The 23441-nt window shown below is 33.7% G+C and overlaps 1 protein-coding gene across 1 annotated transcript; it reads left to right on the top strand.

Moving 5' to 3' along the window:
• Nucleotides 1–6798: 6798 nt before the first annotated feature.
• Nucleotides 6799–18584, top strand: LOC117113459. Its single transcript, XM_033256792.1, has 9 exons — nucleotides 6799–6889; nucleotides 8056–8125; nucleotides 11127–11246; nucleotides 11657–11737; nucleotides 12392–12613; nucleotides 13116–13235; nucleotides 15492–15572; nucleotides 17204–17427; nucleotides 18204–18584. The coding sequence occupies exons 2-8, from the start codon at nucleotides 8065–8067 to the stop codon at nucleotides 17425–17427; spliced, it is 909 nt and encodes a 302-aa protein (XP_033112683.1). The 5' UTR covers nucleotides 6799–6889; nucleotides 8056–8064; the 3' UTR covers nucleotides 18204–18584.
• The last annotated feature ends 4857 nt before the right edge of the window (nucleotides 18585–23441 follow it).

Genomic DNA, 23441 nt, shown 5'->3' with positions numbered 1-23441 from the left:
AAGTAAACGCCCCCTCAAAACCCTTCTTAACAATGAAAGTCTGGGTGTTTATTGCAATAAATATAATATTCACGCAATATTCATAATTAAACAGTCTGCTAAACGATTTTGTTTTTTCCTAGACTGGAAAAAATACCAGGATATTGCAGATGTATTAAAATATATTAATAGGAAACTGTCACTACAATAAACAAATAATATAGCTATTTACATTGTTTAATGAAAAAAAATACACATCGATGTATCAAATTAGTTACTAACATAAGACTACAAAATACCAGTATTAGAACCAAGAAAACCAGCCAACTTCATACAAACAACAATAAAAATGAAATGTTCACAAATAGAGGGCAGCAGACAATGACGTGTTTAAGGGCGAATATCTCCTTTTCTGTTTATTTTTTCATATTAGCGTAATGGGAAAAATATTCAGTGCATGATTTCCTTTCTAATGATACCACATGCGACCAGATGCGTCCGCCATCTTGTTTTCCAAGATAGCGGCCAGATAACCTTCTCGAAAAAATTGGCACCAAAGTTTTTCTTGTTCAGTATAAAATTCTGAATCGGAAAAAAAATGTTGCTATAAATTAACATGAATTGCGACCTGGAGCCTATTTTACTACATAAGTTCCTGTACTAAAAAAGCGGTGTTTAATTCGAGGTGGTCTTTAAATGGAGGGGTCATTAATTCGAAGGAGACTTGTATATGTCCGTGTTTGCCAATATATTCAGGCTTTTTTAATAAATGTTTTACTTTTCTTTCCAACTAACTTTATTTCCTTGTTTAGGAAAACCCGAATACAATGTGTGAAAAACCGTCAGGAATTGAGTGCCGAACTACTGGCGGTAATTCCTACAGATCTACTGGTCAGACACTCACCTGCTGCGCTAAAGAAGGCCTAATCTGTTAGAACGCAGACAATACTGGTTCATGTAGCGCCGGACTACAATGTTCGGTTCTTATGTCCAGGTTAGCCTCATAATAATACTTAATTGGACGTTCATTTTTTGCCGATGATTTTGCCGATAGCAGCATACGTAGCATGGCAACGGGTAGCTCAGAAACTCTCGAGGTGTCCATGAAACGAATCTCCGAAATATCTGAAAATTTATGGATTTACAAAGCATACTTTTATCGATTTTAGAGAATTCTGTATACATTAGATTTTTAAACATGGACATTGATAATATTGTTGTAGCCTATCGATATCCAAGCAACTACGATTCATCAGATACATAGAAAAAAGTTAAAAGATGTCGTCATAATACGTTTGGCAGTTCTGTACAATACACCACATAACTATTCCTCGTCTTGAGAGAAAGTGAGCATTAGGGTACACTAACACTAACTAGTCAGTATGTCCAACTGCTTTTGTTTTTCCACTGTGTTTCTGTATGATAATGATTTCCTTGGGCCATGTTACCATTTTAATTGATTTTTAAGTCCTATCAGACTATCAATTTTATTTGACAAAAACAAAAACATGTGACATACCTAAATGTTGACCTACAACATTTTTTTTTGCCAAAGAAAATGTTATAGTATAGACAGAGCTTCAAGTAAATAAATTGCAAAAGATGTATTTTGTTTTAATAAAATCAAATTTGTAAGATAATGTCCTGCTAAAAATAATAGATGGTTGTTACCAGTGTAGTAGGCACAAAATTCTTTTTTGAAAAGATTTTTTGAGTATTTTCCAATATTTTGGTCTGCTATTGGATTGGATTGGATTGGATTTATTCGGTGTAAACGCCAAGGATAACCCACGAAAGTCTAGAAGAAAACTTATTTCCAGTGGGGTCCTTCTGGTGGTGATTTTGTTGAGGTATATATATGTATTCTAGCACAAACTTGTAACTCAAAAACTGCATGTACCACGTTTAGTATAGCTCAGTTTTATTTCCACTGGGAAAGGACAAATTTCAAACTCACACAATTTTATTATATTTGCACTAATAACGCATCACACGACATATGTCCTAGTCCCACTCCAGACCCCCTACGACAGTTTTGTCTCAATCGGCCCAACTTTCGGCCCCCGCTTCCGCCCCCCCCTTTTGGACATTTCTGGATCCGCCCCTGAAGACATGTAAACACGTTGTATCACTTGATCTACTTAAGAGACCTTCTGGATACCATGTTATTACGGACTCTTTTAGTTGTATTTCTACTAATGTTATTTACGGCATAATTTGTAATAAATGTAACTTGATATACATAGGAGAGACCAAACGTCGCATTGCTGATCGTTTTACGGAGCACCTTAGATCTATACGCTTACGTATGCCTGGTTTACCAGTAGCTTCTCATTTTTCTCATAATCATAATATTGACGATATACAAATTACTGGTGTTAGTTTATGTAAAGGATCTGATTTTTCTAGGAAAGAATTAGAACAGAAAATCATCTATAAAATTACGACCGTCGGCTGACCAATCCAACTTTACTCCCTGTGAACGTTAGACGACGCGACGCCGTTTTGCTGATTGTTGGTGACAGTCATTAGAGTCGTTAGAGTACAATCTAGCAGTGAGTTGTTTTTTAGCAGTACTGCCCAATTATCACCTAATAAAGAACGTCTTTGGACTTTAGTGGAATAGCCTTGATGTGTACCGGATTTTATAAAATATCTTAAGACGAAAGTTGATAAGTCTAAGCCTACCGAATTATTTAGTATTCTCTTTTAGCTTAACACTGATTTTGAAAAATATTTTTGGTGCACGTGTAAAATCGATTAATGCAGATTCTAGAGTACAGCAGGCTTAAACTTTCAAAGGTATATTTCTATTTTACACATCTGCAATAATTTAGACATTATATTCATAAGTAGGCCCTATTTATTAGTGAAATTTGAGTTATTGAAAATCATCCAAGGAACACATTGGATTTATCGGCAATGAACTATTACAGTGATGCATTGTAACTATATTTATACAATGGACTTTCCAGGAGTGTCAGTCAACTTAACAACTGACCAATCAGAAGAGAGCTAGGAATACGCGTGTATCTCATAAGCACTAACTGTTGTCCCACAAATGCACTGTTTTGCGAAATTTTATGCTCTCGTTTTGTGGGACCTTAGCGAAAATAGCAAAGGAAAGGGTCTTAGCGACAAGGTCTATCTATTGGTAGGCGTATAAACATTTTGTTCACATGACGTTTATGAAGTAGGCGCCACCTCTGATTCAAAGTAAATTCTGGACAGCTCTAAAGCCGGCTACAGACTAGTAATGGCTCCAGTGAGGGAAGGAGGTTTATCCCTTCGTCGGCAGTAGCGGCTCTAGGATGTATTTTCTGGGGGGCTAAGTTGTTCGACAGGGGGACTTGAGCTGGTAGGCTCGAGCTGGGGGAAGGGGCCAAGAGAGATTTGTCCTCCCAAATGAGATTTTTTTAAATAGCAACCTCTTAATAGCCGGAAATGGCACTCTCAGACTGTGACAGATATGTGTTGGCTTGGTGTGGGTCTATTTTTATATGTTTTATGGTCTGATTGCCCGAAGAGCTCTGTCCCGCGGGGGGAAGGGGGCTTGACCTGTCCGTTGGGGGATTTAAGTCACCCTGTCCCACACTGGCGCTGTTCGTCGGGGAAGCTTATCTCCCCCCAAAACCTCTCGGGGAAAGAGTAAAGTTTGTCTAGAATAAAAAGAATTTAAAATTCATGGCAACCATTATCTTCTTCATTCAGCAGTTTGTGTTTCTTTTCATCACTATATAAAAAAATGAAATTGCCATTTTATTGTAAGTTATTCTAGATGAGTTTATACTCTATGCAACAACTTCCGCTACAAATAATTGCGCCACCACCCTCATCTGCTAAGACATTTCCTTTTAAAAACACTGACTAATGGATTCGACGTATGAAATGTCTTTGATTTCCCAATATAATAGATAATGAAACAGAAAGCGGTATTATTTATGTGCTGACAACCAATAAGCTTTGTTGTGACTCTAGTAATTTGATTCAAAACGTATTGATTTAGGACTACCATTAGGAAGTTGTTTAGACATAGAAAAAGTGGCATAAACATAATCATAAACTTCAAAAATGTGTGTGAGGTTTGTTTCCGTTTCTTCACTTTTAGTCACTAAAAAGAGTATCAACAATCACTGTAGTTAAAAAAAAAACCCCAAATTTAATGGACAGGAGTACATTTAGGCATAAATAGGTAGGTTGTTATTTTTTTTCTTCTATTACGTTATATTTTAGTAATTCTGAGTTGGTAATTCATTGTAAACATAATTGGTTTTAAAAATTATACAGCGCTATTTTTGTCATATTTTCTCCTCACAAATTTCTCAAATTGGTCATCTAATCCTTTAGAATGTCTGAGCTCCGGGACTTTTTCCCCGTTCGCCAGCCTTAAGGCCTGTTTATACTTGTAACGATAACGATTAAACGCTAAAAAGCAATTGTTCATATAGAAAATAAAAAAATAAGAGAAGTTTTGACACTAGGACGATCTATACCCATTTATCGTGTATACGATAACAAAATATTTTCACAAATCAAATCCTTTTTACTACTACAATTTTATCGTTTTCCAGGATTATGACGTAAATTGATTTGCTTTGTTTAGCAAATCATAATAATTCATAATATATCATGACGTCATCGGCAGAATCGATTGAACATAACATCGGAGATCGTAAAATTGTGGTACCACTACTTATATAAATTGAAATAGATAGACCTACAAGTATCCATGTCATCGGATGCATATTGTTTAATAACGGCTATACAAAACTCAATTGACTAATTAGAATTTAAATACATTAGGTTTGTCTAATAACAGTTTTGATATTAGGAAAAACAGAAATCTATATATTATGCAGATAAAAATTATACTGGTCTTAATAATGGAACAAAGTGGAATAAACCGTTTATTGTAGAAATCATGCACTTTAGCGTTTCAAAAAACCTAATACGGTTACACCCTTCCAAAAATGTTAACGCCAAGTGTACATTATTTTCACAACAAATTGAACCTATGATAACCATTCGCACCCGAAAAATCAAAGGGATTAGGCCTACTGAGATACAGAATAAGCAGAAAATGGCATTTTTACCCGGTTTTCGTCCGGATATGCACACCGCACAGTTAACAAAACAAAAGTGGACAGATAAATTTATAACAGTCATTCGTAATTGTTGTTGTTCTTACCGTTCTTTTAAAAAAATGAGGTTTAAACTATAGAAAATTGGTGAAAAGTTGGCAGGGGGGACTTATTGATATGATGTCCCACCAACTTTGAAATGTGTGGGTGTGTGTGTGTGTGTTTGTGTGTGTGGGAGGGGAAGTGTCATTGGGTTGAAATTGTCCTTTATCTAAAAAGGGTTCTCTTTCAATTGCAAAAGTTTCTTAGAAGTTATATGTATAATTAAGATCTTAGATTTGAATATGTTCTTGTATATAAAGCATTAAATTTGGCCTAGTGTGCTTACATAGATTGATTATCAAATATTTTGGGGCTCAGGTTAGTAAAGTTTGAAAACATGGCCCCTCTAAATGCCTGAAAACAGCAGCTGGCAACCTACAGAACCGCTACCCATATTCCAACCTTTACGATTAGATGAAACATTTCAAATTACAGTGGGGATTAGATACCACAACAACCTGTTCTCCACCATGGTTGGGTCTGAGGGAGGGGGGGGGAGATAATGATCCTCTACTTCCAACATTAAAGTTTAAAAATCACATTAACTAATTTATAACACGGCCTTGAAATCCACATAGTATAATATAAAAACACGCACATGTTGGGTATTTATTTAAATATAACATTCAAATGACATTGTGGTGCAAATTTTATTAATAAATTTATATAATTTGTAGGTGGTAAATATTTTTTAAAGTAATAAAACATCTAGATGTGTATAAGAGACAGTAATGATCCTCTACTTCCAACATTAAAGTTTAAAAATCACATTAACTAATTTATAACACGGCCTTGAAATCCACATAGTATAATATAAAAACACGCACATGTTGGGTATTTATTTAAATATAACATTCAAATGACATTGTGGTGCAAATTTTATTAATAAATTTATATAATTTATAGGTGGTACGTATTTTTTTTAAAGTAATAAATATATGAGAAAAAGTGGTCCTGCCAAAGCAGGTGCGGCCGGTTCGATTCCGACGGCTCTGCAAAAATTGGAAATGGACACTAAGTTTTGACAAAACTATAATTTATAAACTATATGTACTACATTTCGATTAAGATTTATGCACACTTGAAAATGTTTTGCCGATAGAATGGTTTATTTATAATTAATAAAATTTACTAAAATATTTTCCTAAAACGTAATAAATTTCTAAACGTATTGTACACTTGACGCTACAGTTAGCAACTAAAATCAAACACATAATCACGTGTACTATAAAACTTAAAATCATAAGGGCAGAGAGTCACTTTTTCACGGTAAAATGTCAAATGTCGAACTTTTGTGGATGGAGATAGCTAATAAAATTTAATGTGTATATTTTTTGCCCATAGGATACAGAAATTTGTTTTATCGGTAAGTAAATAAATGAATTTATATTAAGTATTTAATGGCTTTTAATATCTATCGGTGTTCAGCAGCTAATAAATTTCGAATATTATCTAAAAGAATTAAAAGAGTTTGCACACTTTCTACTTTACGAGACCTCGAACAGCTGGTTTTATATTTATATCATATATTTTGTTTAATTAATATAGTTACTACAATAAAACTTTTAAATAATTAATATGTTTAATACCTGTATAATTATTCTAGTTACTGCCTATATATATGTGTATATTTCTGAAAGTTGATATTGCAGTTAATTGATGTTCAACTTGCTAGTGTCTCTTGTCAAATTCCGAGTGAAGATTTATTGACTGGCTACTTTAACAAGGTATGTCTATATTTATATAAGGGGCTTTGACAAATCATTATGTAAGGCTGTGGAATTTCAGCTTATGTGTACTATTTTTCATTGCCTGGTCTTTGTTGTCCACTAAATGAACGCTATAGTGTAAAGTAAAGTTGTGTCTGATATACTCTTCTCCTTACTTTCTGTGTGTTCTGAGAATATTGGATATACGGTATTAATGTGTTCATGGAGGAATGATGTTTTACGTCACTAAAATTACACTTTTCGTGGGGTGCAGGATTAGCCAAGACCATGGTGCAGACATTAGGCCGAAATAAATACGAGATTCGTTACGTAAGATTTGTTTGTGGTTCGTGTATGTATCGTGCAACGCGAGTAATATTATAGAATAATATCTGATGCCTAGAAAAGGTAAAACCCATAACAAATCTAGACAAGGAAAATATAAGAACGAGAGAGTAGATTTATGCGATTGAAATTAAGTTTAAAAAGTTAAATATTCTAATTAAAAAAAAACCTTTGGCAGTGAATGAACTGAAACGAGATTACAATGAATGGAGTAGAAACAAAGTATTTTAAATATTATGAAAAAAAGAGAAAGTGAGAAAGTGCTGATATTCGACGACAATGTCCGAGAGGCTGTATAGAAAAAACGTGAAAAGCCATTAATAAGGTAAAACGATTTGGTATGGATTTTGTCGAGGCGAGATGAGGTAGAAGCAGACGGATAGTAATAATATGAGGCAGTATATATTTGGGGCTAATCTGGCATTTATAAAGAAGTAGTAGATGGGAGGGCGATTAGTATCTGCGAGCACGGAAGTGTAGCCAAACCTTTCGTTTAATAAATTATTTAATTATTTATTATGGATGTGTTAAAGCTAAACGATGTACTTAAGATTTAAAAAGAGCTCTACGGGTAGAAATTTTAATAGAAGCCATATGAGATAGGGATGGAGGGCAAGAGAGAGCCTGCTTGCCACGGTCATACATAGTAGAAGCGCAGAAAACAGGGTAGAAAAAAGATCCAACTTTGGAAGTGCTTCTAACATCCTACCACTTTTAATTATCATAAATTGTACAATCATCATCATGGTCATCATCAACATAATTAACAAAGTAATTATAATCTTCTACTTTTCTTATTCAAATCTAACGATTTGCTATTTTTCCTTCTATTACTGCAGTTTTCAATTATGGATTGTAAGTTGATTTTCGTCTTTGTGTTTCTCGGAACGTTTTCTGCGATCTTCGCAGGTAAGATATATCCGATTATCCCGTTTTGAAACTCTCTGTATTTAATTTTATATGAAATATTTTGCTTCCACATATAAAAATGAAATATAATATGATTTAGTATAAAATTATGAACATCAGAGTTCCGGTTTATTATATCAAATGTGCATGTATATCAAAGATTGACATTTTTTACTTTAAAAATTAAAAATTAAACATTATTTGCAAATAAATAAGTATAAAATCTCACCAAATCTATACAAATCACCATTAAGTTTCATATCAGAATAAGGAAAAATTGTTTAAAGGTTTGCATTGCAAAGTGAAAATATTTCAATGCTTGCGGTACACCACGTAGGCCTGGATAGTTTTGGAAAGAAGTGTTATTTGTTGAAAATGTCTCTACGTTTCTACCGATATTAATCGACAGATATTATTCTTTTGAAGACGATTGAAGCAACTCAATCGAAACGTCGAAACATTTTGGCTTACCCTCTAGTGTACTGAACGTCGCAAATAGCTATGATTATAAATAAAAAACAAAAACAAAAACAATATCACCACTAAAAGAGAAAGATTACATGGTTTTGAAAGCAGTTTCTTATCTTTTTTATAACATATGGATATTTAGAAAACACTGAAATGAGATGAATTAGTGTAAGGGAATATCTTGTATTCGTATGCAAACGTTGCCCTTTTACCATTTCATATAAAACCACCACGCAATGTGGAAATTGGCCTAGACCATTTTGTTCCAGATAACGGCACGTGACAGTATATACACCGCAGAAATTAACGTTCAATGTTGCTCTTTTTGTATTCCATAAATACCACAAAAACGTAATGCTGAAATACATTATTTTTAAAATTTGCTCCGTAAGCGATATTTGACAGTCAAAAAGTCCGTAATATTATTATTTTACTCTCAAGTACATGAGCCAAGGCAAGGAAATATGTTTCTATGTATTCATGTTCTTAGTTTAGGCCTAATTTCTGTTTAGATATTGAATAACTAAATTCTATCAAAAATCAGTTCAATCAATCAGTCAATTATTTTCTTTTTCTATGATCAATCTCTCAATACACTCCTTTTTTTTTTGCACTTTTCAAAACTTCCATGGAAATCTGCTATTAGTGATAGGCCTACACATGCGTAGTGCTTCCATCAAGCACGCTCACCTGCTTGGCCTATTTAACTCTCGCGCGCTTTTTCGATTCAGAACATAGGCTAGTTCTTATCATCCAATCATTTTTACCTCGACTACGGCGGAAGTGGCGGGGACTAGCCGGGGATGTACGTTAAAACGATGCCCCGCGCATTGCCGGGCGGTGGCGGGACTTTGCATGTAACCGTTTTGGAAATTCCCTGGCTATAGAGTCCCCGCTAGGGCCGGGTCCGGGGGCCGGAACTACAATTGACAAGTACATAATTATAATATAGATAAGGAAAATAACAATACAACGACAACTATCATAATTAACGGCGGCGTATGGTGAACACTGAACTCTGTAGTAAGTCAGGTTTTTAGTACACTATAGGAAAAGAAGCCAATATTTTCCTTTAAAAAATTACATGAAGCCTGCAGGACTGAAGGTATTTTTTGAAGAAAATAATGGAATTCTTTTATTTCCTATAGTGTGCGAAATCACTTTACTATAATAACTTTAAAAGTCAGTTGTGACGTCTATCACCTTTTCTATGGCCTTTATATAAACTTCTGGTTGCTTAGTGGTTGTTGTGATTGTGCATTCATTGCGGGCATTAGAGTGATGTTTAATGTACATGCACTAACACTCTTCGCAAGGCTCGATACAAGAATTTGAATAAATTGATAGTGGTTTAATGAAGTTTATTAGGGGTTATTAAGTAGGCCTTACCTCTTGATAGACATTTGTTTAATAAATTAAAATATATTGTAAACATTGTGATATATTTCAGCGTTGCGTTATTAGGTCAGTTCTTAATCACTCATAGCCAATATGCCTTTCTAGGCCTTGCCTGAGACGATCTATGCTTCATTCGTATTAACCAGCGTCGTAGAGAATAGCTAGGTTTGTTAGATTTGCTGAGTGTGGGTCATAGCTTGTCTAGCAACGAAATATGAAATGGCGGTGTACTGTAGTAAAATCACCCACGCTTTAAGCTTTTTGCACACGCAACTGACTTACAATGATTTAAAAATAATGTCTTTTTGATTGTATTAATTTGGGAAACGGCGGTACTATTAATCACTATACACACACACACACACACAGACACACACACATATATATATATATATATATATGTATATATGTATATATATATACATATATATATACTTATATATACATATTATATATATAATTATATATACATATTATAGGCCTACCTATATATAATATACATATACATATATATATATATATATGTCCTTATTAAACACTGTATATGTACCTTTGATGATTTATATTATATTTATTCAACAGTGTTAACGGCTAACTTCCTTCAATATCATATACAATATACGACAGTATTTCTAGAGGTATTGCCAGATTTATCTGGCCGAACGCCCACTTGAGGCCTAGCATTGTGTAATACAATGTTCCCGACGGTTATTTAGACCTGTTTAACCATGAAGCCTTCGTGGACTAGTGGTTATGACGTTCGCCTTGTCAGCGAGAGGTCGCAAGTTCGAATCCCGTCGGAGGAATTTTATTACACAATGACTTTTTTACAGGGTAGCCTACGATTTTCTATTATGTCCTTATTAAACACATGCACCTTTGATGATTTATATTATATTTATTCCACAGTGTCAACGGCTAACTTCTTTTAATATCATATATATATATATATATATATATATATATATATACACCCACACACACATATATACATACATATATATATATACATATATATATACATACATACATACATATATATATATATATATATATATATATATAGTATAGATGTAGGCTATGTGTGTGTTCATGAGTAAAATCGGTAATGGTACAATCTCTGCCATTTTTACAGAGTTAGTGAGTGAAGGACGTATTGCCACGCAGAGTTCTGTTGGATGGGGTGGAGATCCAGAAAAAGGAGTTGATGGCTTTAAAGCTACTCACTACGGCTATCGTACATGTACACACACTCGTAAGTGCTCACACAAATTTTAAGCGATCCACAATTTTTAAGAGATTTGTATGCTTTTAGTAATGTATTCATTTTCTATTTATTTATTTATTTTATTTGGTTCCACTAAATCAACAATGTTGATAATAATTAGCTGGTACAATAACACTAATAATAATAATGATAATAATAATAATAATAATAATAATAATAATATTAATAATAATAATAATAATTTGTATGCTTTTAGTAATGTATTCATTTTCTATTTATTTATTTATTTTATTTGGTTTCACTAAATCAACAATGTTGATAATAATTAGCTGGTACAACAACACTAATAATAATAATGATAATAATAATAATAATAATAATAATAATAATAATAATAATATAATAATAATAATAATAATAATATTCCTTGCATCCAGAGAAACAAGCTGAGAATTGGTGGATGGTGGATCTTGGAAATTCCTACGCGATTGGAAAAGTTAGAATTTACAATCGAGCAGGTATGTGAACACGACCACATTATTAATTTTAAAGATATAATTTGCTATAACAAAAAGAAACTCAATTAGAAACTCACAGGCCATGACTGACGACAGTACCATCTGGACACTGAACAAAAGAATTCAAAGGAAAGGAAACAATTCACAGAATTGCAAAATCCTCTATATGGAATAAGAAAGAGAGGAAGACAGAGAGAGAGAGATGGAGAGATAGTCATGGCTTCAAAAAATCGTGCATTTTTTATAATATTCTACTGGTATATCGGCACTCCGGCTGAAACACAAAGAGAGTCAATGCCACTTTCTATCACCTCATCTCTCCATCTTCCTCTTGGTCTTCCCCTCTTTATTATTCCATATAGATTACATTAAATGTGCAGGTTAACGAACACAGTACACTATTGTGAAATAAATTTGTTCCGGTGTATTGCCAATTCAACACCACAGGAATCCACAGGAAATAAATTGTCAAACTTTCGTTGGCTACCTTTGATGTTCATACCGTAGAGGACATAGACAAGTTCCCAGAATAAATTATTAAGGTATACAACCTTAGTTAGTAGGCTTTACATTGCACATTTTGCAAAACGAATTTTTGGGAATTATTTATTGAAAGGTAATGTACAAATTTGATACATTTACTTTTTTCTTAAGATTGCTGCCGGGAACGATTGAATGGCGCTACCATTCATGTTGGAGATGATGTTAAGGGTATGCTGACTAATGCCCAATGTGGAGAGTCAATAGCCGATGCAGACACCAGCGCCGGGTCAGTGATAGATCGACAGTGCAGTCCTGTACTTAATGGACGATACGTCAGTGTTTCGCTCCCGAACAACTACCTGTCGCTGTGCGAGGTCGAGGTGTTTTCACTAAGTATGGATATATAATTATTTTATCAAAAATGAATGGACGAATGTATATATGAAGGAATGAATGAAATAATAAACAAATGAATGAATGGTAATACTGTATTTGATAGTAAAACTTAATGTCAATAACTTTAATCCACATGTGTGTGTGTGTGTGTGTTAAAATACTTAAAGGAGAAAGTTATAAATTTTATATAATTTGAAAACTTATAACATACTCAATTAGGCCTATATAATAATTACCATTTAAAAAATTAGGAATCTCTTGCGCGCTCGTTACGTAGACGCTCTCAACTAGATGTTTGATAACATAGCATGTGCATCGCTTCATCCAGGTTTAGCGCCAGGCCATTGTAATGGACATGTTTAGGATGTTATGTTTGTTAATTATGTAACTTAGTATGCTAAATTAGTCCTCACATTTTACGAAATTGGTAAATTCTTTAGGATAAAGAGAATATCTAAGTATAATCTGTCATATGGTACAATCGCTTTCATTTTCAAAGGGTTGTTAAGTGAAAGACGTTCTACCCGCCAGAGTTCCATTACATGGGGTGGATACCCAGGAAGAGCGGTTGATGGCAGAAGTGCTATCAACTTCAACCAAAATTCCTGCACACACACAAGTAAGTGCACACACTCATTTATAGCTTAAATAAAAACGTGTATGCCCATAATGATGCTACGGATACTTTTACTAGACCACGAATATTAATAATAATTAACAATAAGAATAATAACTAGACTTATTATATCCGATTTCAAAACAGAAGTTGTTCAATTTACAAAAAAAAAAACCTACAAAAAGTAAAATTAATAAAGATAATTATGAAGTAATAAAAAAATTAAAATGGCAACCAAAACTGAAAGTATGTTCACAGTTCTTACCATTGGGTACAACCCAACCCTGCAGAGGTTAATTCATTTTTATCTTGTAAAACTTGAGTAATGTTATAAGGCTAGGACGAAAAGTGTTCATTCATTTCATAGTAATTTCAATTTGAAATAACTGTAGGTAGTTTAAAATGCTTTGGTAAACGCAAATTGCACGTATATTCAAAATATGTAAAAAGATGTCATATTATAATATGCATATCTCTGATTGGAAAAAAATTTGAAGAAGGTTCGAGCACAAAAGGTGAAGAATGTGCCGATCGTCTAAAACCTGTAAAATAAATAGGAAACCAAAGAGAAGGATTTGCACCTTAGATCCCCACTTTGTCACGATCCAGTCTATCTACTTGTTTATGCATTTTACTGTAATACACTTTTGTTCTGACTCTTTTCTTCTTCCACCCCTTTTTCCTATCTTGATGTTCAGGGTTTTACCGATTGTACTTTTGTTCTTGGGTCTTCTCAAACCTTATCCAAGAAAAAAAAACCATAATTATACCAAATATATGCATATTTGATTATGACGTCATTTGACATAATTTGAATATTATTAAACAGATAATTAAACTGTTATGTTACCGAAATTTGCGTTTTCTAGCAACAGCAGGTTTAACAGTGACATGCATTAACACTTTTTGCCCTCAACTTAGAGATTACACAAGGTAGATGAACTACAAATACACTAACCTCCGCATGACAATAATAATAATAATAATAATAATAACGTCTTACTATGTCTGTTTGAACAACAGAACATAAGTATTTTCCCCATTGCTTTAATGAGAAATCAAGTTGAAACTGCAGCAAAAAGAAAAGTCGTTAAAAGGTACCGTATAATGTAAAAGAAAAAAACATGGAAAACCAATATAATTTTAATGAAGTGGAATTTAAAAAAAACGAAAATCAAGTTCACTGCGACGTTATTAGTGAGACTTGAACTATGACTGCAATGGTAATAGCGAGGTACATCGTGACTCATAACCATTGCGCGCCATATGAGCCGACCTTGGATAGGAAAGTGCATTTTCAGTTCATAGTGATTCGATGACTGAAAGCAAAAATTGTTCATGCATATCTCAATCTCAATCTCAATCATATTTATTGTCATTGTTCAGGAGAACGCAGAAATTTGTTTTGAAAAAAAAATTGTAGAAAAAGGCAGAACAAACGCAAATAAAAAAGAAGAAAAAAAAAGAAAACAGAGTCACGGTAGTTTTGAGTTTAACCTAGCTGTAACTGGTTTAAGCGCTTTAGAAAACGCAAATTGCGTTTAAATATTTTTAGCAACTGTCAACAAAAAAATCTTTAAATGGGCCTCATATCCACAACCTACTGCGGATCCTCACCAAAATCGGACCATCTCTACATTTCACCATGATTTTCTGCAAAGTGTCATTTTTATCCATCTATAACTGGGACGTAAGCAATTTAAATGACCCTCAAATTTACACCCTAACCTGGACCGTCCCCTACATATAATACTATCTTCTTTTTAACTTGGTTAAACTTTTTTTCCGAATGTTCCATTTCGATCAGTTGATCTGTTTTCGAAATATGTGGTCTGGGGTGTTTTCCTTTCAATGGTCCTCAGATCTACACCCTACTCCGGAACCTCACCAAAAAAAATTTGACCTTAAATCATTTTAATTGGTCCTCACACGCACACCCCACCATAGATTGACACTAAATATTAGGAGGCACATCCTTGATATATGGTCTATGCTTCGGCAAAGCACCGACAAATTCTAAGCATGGGAAGTGACCAAAAGTGACGGTCAGAAAAAAACTGTGCAAAAAAGATAGGAAAAATATATGCAAGAAAAAAGAAAAAAAAAATAATAATAATAATAATAGTAATAATAATAATAATAATAATAACAACAACAATACGGTAACAATAACAGCAACAGCAACAACAACAATAATAATAATAATGATTATAATAATAAATGATAATAGGCCTAATATTTATTCTTTCTTCCATCTAGGCGGAAAAGGTGACAATTGGTGGCAGGTGGATCTAGGAAGGACTTACAGCGTTGGACATGTGAGAATTTTCAATCGAGCAGGTACAGTATATGAACACAAAAAAATGACAGATATAATAATACATTGCTAGCAATAATACCATGGAGGTCCATTGCTCAGTGATCTCATTTGCTGCTCTCTCCTGCGTTCAGAGCTTATATTTTCGTCGAATTTTCTGTTTTTGTGTGTGTACGTATGGTTGTTAGCAGATTTTGGCCTATATTTCAGGTCTATATACGTCAGATTTTTGCAGATAATTATTAACAATAAATGGAAGGTTCATTTGTAATTTAGTGACGATCCGATGTGTTAACCTATTTACAAGGAAGACATTAAACTTTGGAAACGATTCAGATTTGGATGTGCATTTGGAGGGGTTATTTAAAATGTTTTAACATCCAGACAAACTGTTCTTAACAATTAAGCAATGGATGCGAATGAAATTTTCCAGAATGAAGACATGATTACATTTTGATACCTGACGATCCGAAGTTGATGACCATTTAAAGAGACACGTCCTTGACCAGATATATATAACTATCTAGATCCTGGTGTATGGGTCATTTAAAATGCTAAAATCCCAGACCGAAATATCTCAAAAACATACTCATCATTGATCTGAATAAGTTTTTTTAGATTGATTGTCATGTTCCAAGAAAGAAATCATTAAGTTTTTGTGACGAACTGAAGCATGATGAGGACCGTTTGAATAGACATATCTATCTTAAATAATAATAATAAGTGTATCTGAAAAAAAAATACTCTTAAATGGTCATCACGTTCTGGTGACGTACCAGAGTAGGGTGTGGATGTGGAGTCGAACATCCAAGACCTTAAAATCTTAAAAACTGATCAATGAATCAATGAATCTAAATGAAACTTTCTAGAATTATTTATTATGGTCCGTCCAAGGAACAATAACTAAAGGCTTTCAATGACTTAATTCTTTGTAAGCGACAGACTCAGTTTATATCTTGGTAGAGGTTGAGATTCTGTATTCATTCCTAAATTTTTTTTTTCCCGAAATACAAAAAAAAAAGAAGCGTGGGTATTTTATACAGGGGAGAATTACGTTCACTAGTTTATTATTATTTTGGTATTATACATTGTCCTTCCATAAGTTCACATGCCTACATGCTGCCATATTGGCACAGGTACCCTATCAGGTACCACTTTTAATCTTTAGATAAATTGTCTTCCTCGAAGTGCACAGCTAAGAAGGATTGAAACCCCGCTGCCCCAAACCGCTTTCGACAAGTTTGTGGGCCGAAATACAAGTATATATATTGAAAGCACATTCATCATCTTATGAAAAGACTTTTGGTCCCGTATGGCCTAAGTGCATGACTTTCAAAAACGCAGTACAATCTTCGGAAAAGAATTTCTTGCGATCTACTGTACACCCAATCACTAATAGATAACTCCACTCTGCAGAAAAAGAAAAGCCGTTGGTGTTCATACCGAATATATAAGATTCAGTCCACATACGAGGATATAGGAGAATACCAAATTAGAATTAATTATTTAAACAATGCTTATGTGATGCATCGTTTGCTAATAGCCTTTAATAACTATGACTATGCAAAACAATATTACATTTTGCAAAGGAATTGTTTGGAAGTATTTATTTAAAGATAATGTACAAATTTGATATATTTACATTTTTCTTAAGATTGCTGCCGGGAACGATTGAATGACGCTACCATTCATGTTGGAGATGACGCTAAGGGTATGCTGACTAATGCTCAATGTGGAGAGCCAATAACCGATGCAGACACCAAAGCCGGGTCAGTGATAGATCGACAGTGCAATCCTGTACTTAATGGACGATACGTCAGTGTCGCACTCAAGGACAGCATCCTGACGCTTTGTGAGGTCGAGGTGTGGGGACTATAGGTATGAATATATAATTATTTCGTTATGAATAGATGAATTAATATATGAATGGATGAATGAATTGTGATGTTTGATAGTACAAATATAAAGAAAATCTCTCCAAATGTTAATAACCCCAATTGTATCTGTCGGTCACCACCTATGACGATGATTAGGGAAATTTTGTTAGTTATTTTATTGTCTTTTGAATTGTGCTTCATTCATCACCTTCTTGAGAAACAATTAAGAGTTCATCAGCATATTTTTAGTGATAATTATAATTAGACAAATAATGTTACTGCTATGATTAAAGACGAGTTTACTAGTCTTATTGTTTTTAAGCAGTAAATATTTACAGAAGTTAATTTGAAAAGAACCCATATCTATTCAGTTTATGTAATCTCAAAAAGTAGCTCAGTGGTCCTAAATATTAAAAAGCACATGGAACTCGTTTTAAATTTAACGGTATTTCAGTCAATCTAATTCCATTCATAAAAAACACAATGATTCACAACTTTCATCTGCTATATCTTTCCATCATTACTAGTAGACTTTCACATCATAGTAATTTATTTATTTTGACGTATGCCCACACTTTCCCTAATAATGCAAATTTGTTATCTTATTTCCCCTAAACATTATCAAATATGTAAAAACTATTCAGTACAACATTAATACGAAGTATATTGTCGTATTCTGAAGTTACAACCCCGTTCACTCTAAATGCCATTTGTGCTTTTTCCAGATCAGGTTCTGATAAAGACTAATAGGCCTACTTACTATTTTATATTTTACAGGTTTGTAAGATGGATGTAATGTATGGCCGTTGATATTCTCTTGTATTTATATACCCAACCATAAAATCCATGAATAATGACGCCATCATTTTTGCTTGGCAGTTCAGTACAATATTATAAATCAGTATAATAGGACTAAAATGTTTTTAGTTCTTCATTTTTTCACAGTTATTTATAATTAACTAAATGGTGTAATAATTAGAATTCTTTGCATTTCTTCTATTTTTTTCACTTCATATTTTCTTTAAATAATGTAGTGGCACGTTATAAAAATGTCACCTTATAATTTTACGAGAGTTTATCAGCAATATGCAGTATAATAGTTGCTCATCCATAAGCAAATAAAAGTCAAATAAATCTTTCTCAATGATGTGAACATAAGAGTAGTTAGTCTTTTTTTCTTACTGCATCTTCAGTTGTTTGATGTACTTGTGTGTCACTTGCAAATATTGACCTTTTCGTGTAACAAACACAAACACAAATATATATATATTTATATATATATATATATATATATTTATATTTGTATATATGTTTTTTTTTAAATCATCTTTGTCAGTTTGTCATTGTATAATTTGTTTTACGATGAAAAAAACCAGTTATAATATAATAATAATATGTCGTTCTTATATAGCGCTTAATGCCTTAACAAAGCCTCTAAGCGCTTCACATTATTACCCCGGTCATTGGATCAAACACATATGGAACAAATTGAACACTAAATGAAATTATTAAATTAAATTATATCCCCATAATATTGCGGCTACTAATCAGCAATATGCAGTATAATAGTTGCTCATCCATGAGCAAATAAAAGTCAAATAAATCTTTCTCAATGATGTGAACATAAGAGTAGTTAGTCTTTTTTTCTTACTGCAGTGTTGGAACCTACGAGGTACCCACTTGTACTCCTGGGTGGAGAGAGGCAACCGTAGATAAAGTGCCTTGGCCAAGGTCACAATCGATTTGCACAGCGAGATTTTCGAACCCCGACCTCGAGGTTAGGAGTACAAGCCTCAACCAGATGCGCCAACCACTTCTAATATTAGTGGCGGATCTAGTAAGAATTTGAAATAGAGGGAGGGGCTTTCGCAGATGAAGGGTCTATACCATCTCAGCCCCATCGCGGGCTGAGGGAAAAAAATTACAATGGTACCACTAGATGGGTCGATCTGGCACGCACATACTTAATATTTGAAAATAGGCCTAAGTTTTTTTTTTCTTTTTATCATTATTTCCTTTTTAACAAATTTGTGGGCCCTTAATCCGTCACTTGATATAATGCAATATATGTCGTACAGTCGATGTCAGAGACACATTATTCTGTTATGTATCATCAACAAAGCTTTTTTCTGTTCGAGGACCCTGTGGGTAGAGGCCGGGGCCCCTAAGAATCAAGGCCCTGCGGACCGCCGCATGAGAGCTCATAGGCGTTACACCACTGGAAATATACGCATAACATAGGCCTACTAAAACTCCGAAAATCTAATCAGGGGAACAATGTTAATTTTACAGATATTATAATGAGTTAAAATCAAACGGTTTATCGCACAACTGACGTGTTTGAAACGTATAAAAGCATGCCGTTGCTAAGTTATTGCTAATGAAAAAAGTTAATAAGGTAATACGCCCTCGCGCGATCTAAAGGCGGGGAAAACATTAGCGGGGTTCACACTCAATATTTAACTTGATCTTCGATATCATGATCTTCGACGTGAACCTGCAGGATGCAAATAACATGGTCTATCAAGATCACGTTAATCCTTGCTAACGTAATCTTCTGCAGCACGATAATTAACATGCTCTTGGAAGTTTATCGTGATAAATTAGTGACTGTTATATATGCACAAAATGAATTCAACCAATCAACGATTGTATATTAAATAGTTATTATACAGGTCACCGCACATCGCGTGAATTGTTAGATGCTTTCCTCCTTATCGTCTCATCTTCTGTTAAAAGAGGTATAAAAATAATTATTTTACTTTATTTGACATTTATTTTTATACCTCCTTGTTCTAATTTGACAAGTTGATTTTATTTTTACCCCATGTTAATTTTTCGCAAAATTGTTAACCATAAATGGAACGTTAAAGAGGAAAAAGATCTAATTAAAACCAGAAATGAAAGAAAAGCTAAAGGATAAGATGAACAAACCGAAGTCAAAAGCTCCAAACGAATGGTACACCTCAGGGCCTACACTATAATATGTTGTTCCACAATAAATTTAAAATGTTTTCTACATATTTAGTAGACTCTAAAATCAATTAAATAAGCCTTTGAAATTCCTAAATTGTCAAACTTTTCGGGGGCTTCGCCCCCTGGACCAATTTTGAAACCTTATAATAGAAGCTCGACCACGCCCACTTTGCTTTCGTCGGGGAAATCTGACCCCTCGTTGGGGACATCGGCCCCTATCGGGGACCTTTCCCCCCCTCCCCGTCGGGCAAATTTTGGCGCCACCCTGGTCCCAGACTTAGGTATGTCAAAACTGTTAAATGGATCTGAATTTACCTATCTTGAAGGGTTTGTCATGGCCAAGGAAAAATTATTTGAAATTTTGGTGGTTATCCGGAGTAGGCTGTGCATTTGGATATTATTTAAAAAGAAACAAAAAGAAACATCCCATACCTAAATTAATATGTCAAAAACTGATTAATGTCTTGGTCCAAGGAAACATTGACTACATTTTTTTGTGTTTTGTGACTATCTAGATTATGATGTGAATATGAGGATTTGAAGAGGAACATCCCAGATGTATATATGTAAACAACTGATTAATGCGCATACTATTGTTACTACAGAGGTCGTTCACTTCGCTCCCTTACCCTCTAGTATGTGAACGTTTCGATTTAAAAAAAAAACAAAAAAACAATACGACCACTAAAATAAGACAGGTTATATGGTTTTGAAAGCAGTTTTATGTCATTTTTCATAACATAAAAATAATGAGGAGACACTAAAAAGAGATGAAATAGCATTAGTGTTGATTGGTATAGGGAAATATCTTGTATTCTCTACATAATGTTTCTTGGAAAGCGTTTTAGGTGGTACTGTGTTTGTAAATTGACTGTGCCTGTCTCGGAGACCCGAGTGTGCTTAAAAATCGACTGTGTTTGAATTTTGGCCTATGGTGTTTCATTTAAAATCGCAGAATGTTGCCATTTTGGCATTCCATATAAAACTACAAATACAACTGAGACAGAGCTACGGAATGCAGAAATACGTAAACACCATTTTGGTCCAGTAAAAGACATATGAAAATCTTCTCTAAAAATGCATTATTTTCCTACAAATATTTTGAATTATGAATTGATATCACTTCGCGCGATCGGGACTTTCATCATCAATATATGTCGTCACAGTTTTTCATAACTGTAGCTTTCGAATCCGAAACATTTATTTAGGTCGGTTGTCTGTTAGGATTTCACACTTTAAAATATGCCAAATTATAATATAGACTATTACTATTATTATAAAATAGTAGTAGTAGAAGTAGTAATAGTGTAGTTGTATATAGCGCACATATCCATCTAATGTAAGATGCTCAGGGCGCTTGATATGTGGACTAGGAACTCAATCAATGACTTTCTTCGCCCCTAAGGGTCCCTTCGTGTCTGTGCTAACCTGTAACCCGGTACCAGCAACTCTCGTCGTCCACCACAGGGGCTGTATGTTCCAGTACACCGGGGCATCCCCCTACTTGCCTCGAAGGATGTACTGGGTTCGTTATAGTGCACACGAGCCATTGTATACACTGGGCCTACGGTTTATATTCCTTATCCGAGAAGACTTGTTCTACCATGGTTCTGCCACCAGACCCATAGACGAGCGTGCCGTTCGAACCAGCGCCGCTATTATGGCTATAGCTTGCAGCGCCCCAGCTAATCACTCGTCCATTCGACTCGCCAAATAAAACTGGGCACACTTATAAGCTCATTTTGGTGGGTATTTTTAACATGTTTGTTTATCGATATTATACTATAAACTCATAAATGTAAACATAGAGGGTGCAGGTATTATATCTAATACTTAACTCCAAATTAATTTTTAATTGACCAAAACTTGGGAAACACACGGAGACTTATAGTTTAACTTAAGCAACACAAAAATCCTTTGGCCTTAATTTTTATCGGCAAATAAATTCAACAATGTATAATATAAATAATATTTTACTGTTGTGTCATCTTTGCATTAATAAACATGAATATTTTGAACAAATTGACACTATAATTATATGTCTACCACCAGTGGTTGTGGAGATATAAGGATCCTTTGGCTATGACATTAAAACGTGTCAAAGGTCGGAAACAGTCTTTCCAGTCATTTTGTCAAAAAAAAACTTTCTATTAAAGGGACACGAATAGAAACAAGAAATTTCCGAAAACATTGGCACCAAAATTAACTCTCTACCACCTGTCGTTGCGGAGATATCATGACTATATAGCTATGTAAACCAGGTGAACCAAGTAATCACCTTTGACCCTAGCCTTTTAGGCCTTTTGGCACATTTAAAAAATGTGTTACTAATCCAATACCATTTTTGAAGTTAAATTTTCTGAACCTTAAAGTGCATACAAAACTTACTTACTTTTCAGTGCTCAGCCATAAAAAATTGCTTGAATTTTGTGTTAGGCCTATTGAAAATTCAGACATTAATTAATATTGTCTAGCTTATGAAATTCCTAATAGTTTACAAACACGTCCTGTTACAGTTACACCTCATAATTTTTCATATAAAATGTTTTATCGGTTCAATAATTAAATTATGTATAATAACAATAATTATATTATTATTAATAATTGAGCTATTAAAATTTTATCTTTAAATCAATGCATCATGTGGCACATTCTCACGCAATAGCAAAAATTAATTAAACAACTAAATATGTGATATTTAAACAGTTTCTATTAATAATAGTGTAAATTAGCAGTAGTATAAGAATGTACGCATTTATTTTTTTAATATAAATGCAAATTTGAGAAATAATTGAAATATTTCGTCCAAGATTATTGATTCATGAATAATAATTATTAGGTATCGAACTTGAAGCTTAGAATTATGTATCCTAATAATGGTCATATCCTGATAAGTATACTTTGGTACATGGTATGATGGCCAGTCTTTTCTTTATTTTCAGGTTCTGCCATCCGGATTTTTTGATAGTTTATATCATAGGCCTATATTAAACCTGCATTTCGTTATATTGTTTTGACCATTATTCACATGATTAATTT

This window comes from Anneissia japonica, unplaced genomic scaffold, assembly GCF_011630105.1.
Source record: "Anneissia japonica isolate Jap-2015-1 unplaced genomic scaffold, ASM1163010v1 scaffold493_len2256704_cov171, whole genome shotgun sequence".
Classification (NCBI taxonomy): Eukaryota; Metazoa; Echinodermata; class Crinoidea; order Comatulida; family Comatulidae; genus Anneissia; species Anneissia japonica.
This window is presented reverse-complemented; position numbering and strand designations above follow the sequence as displayed.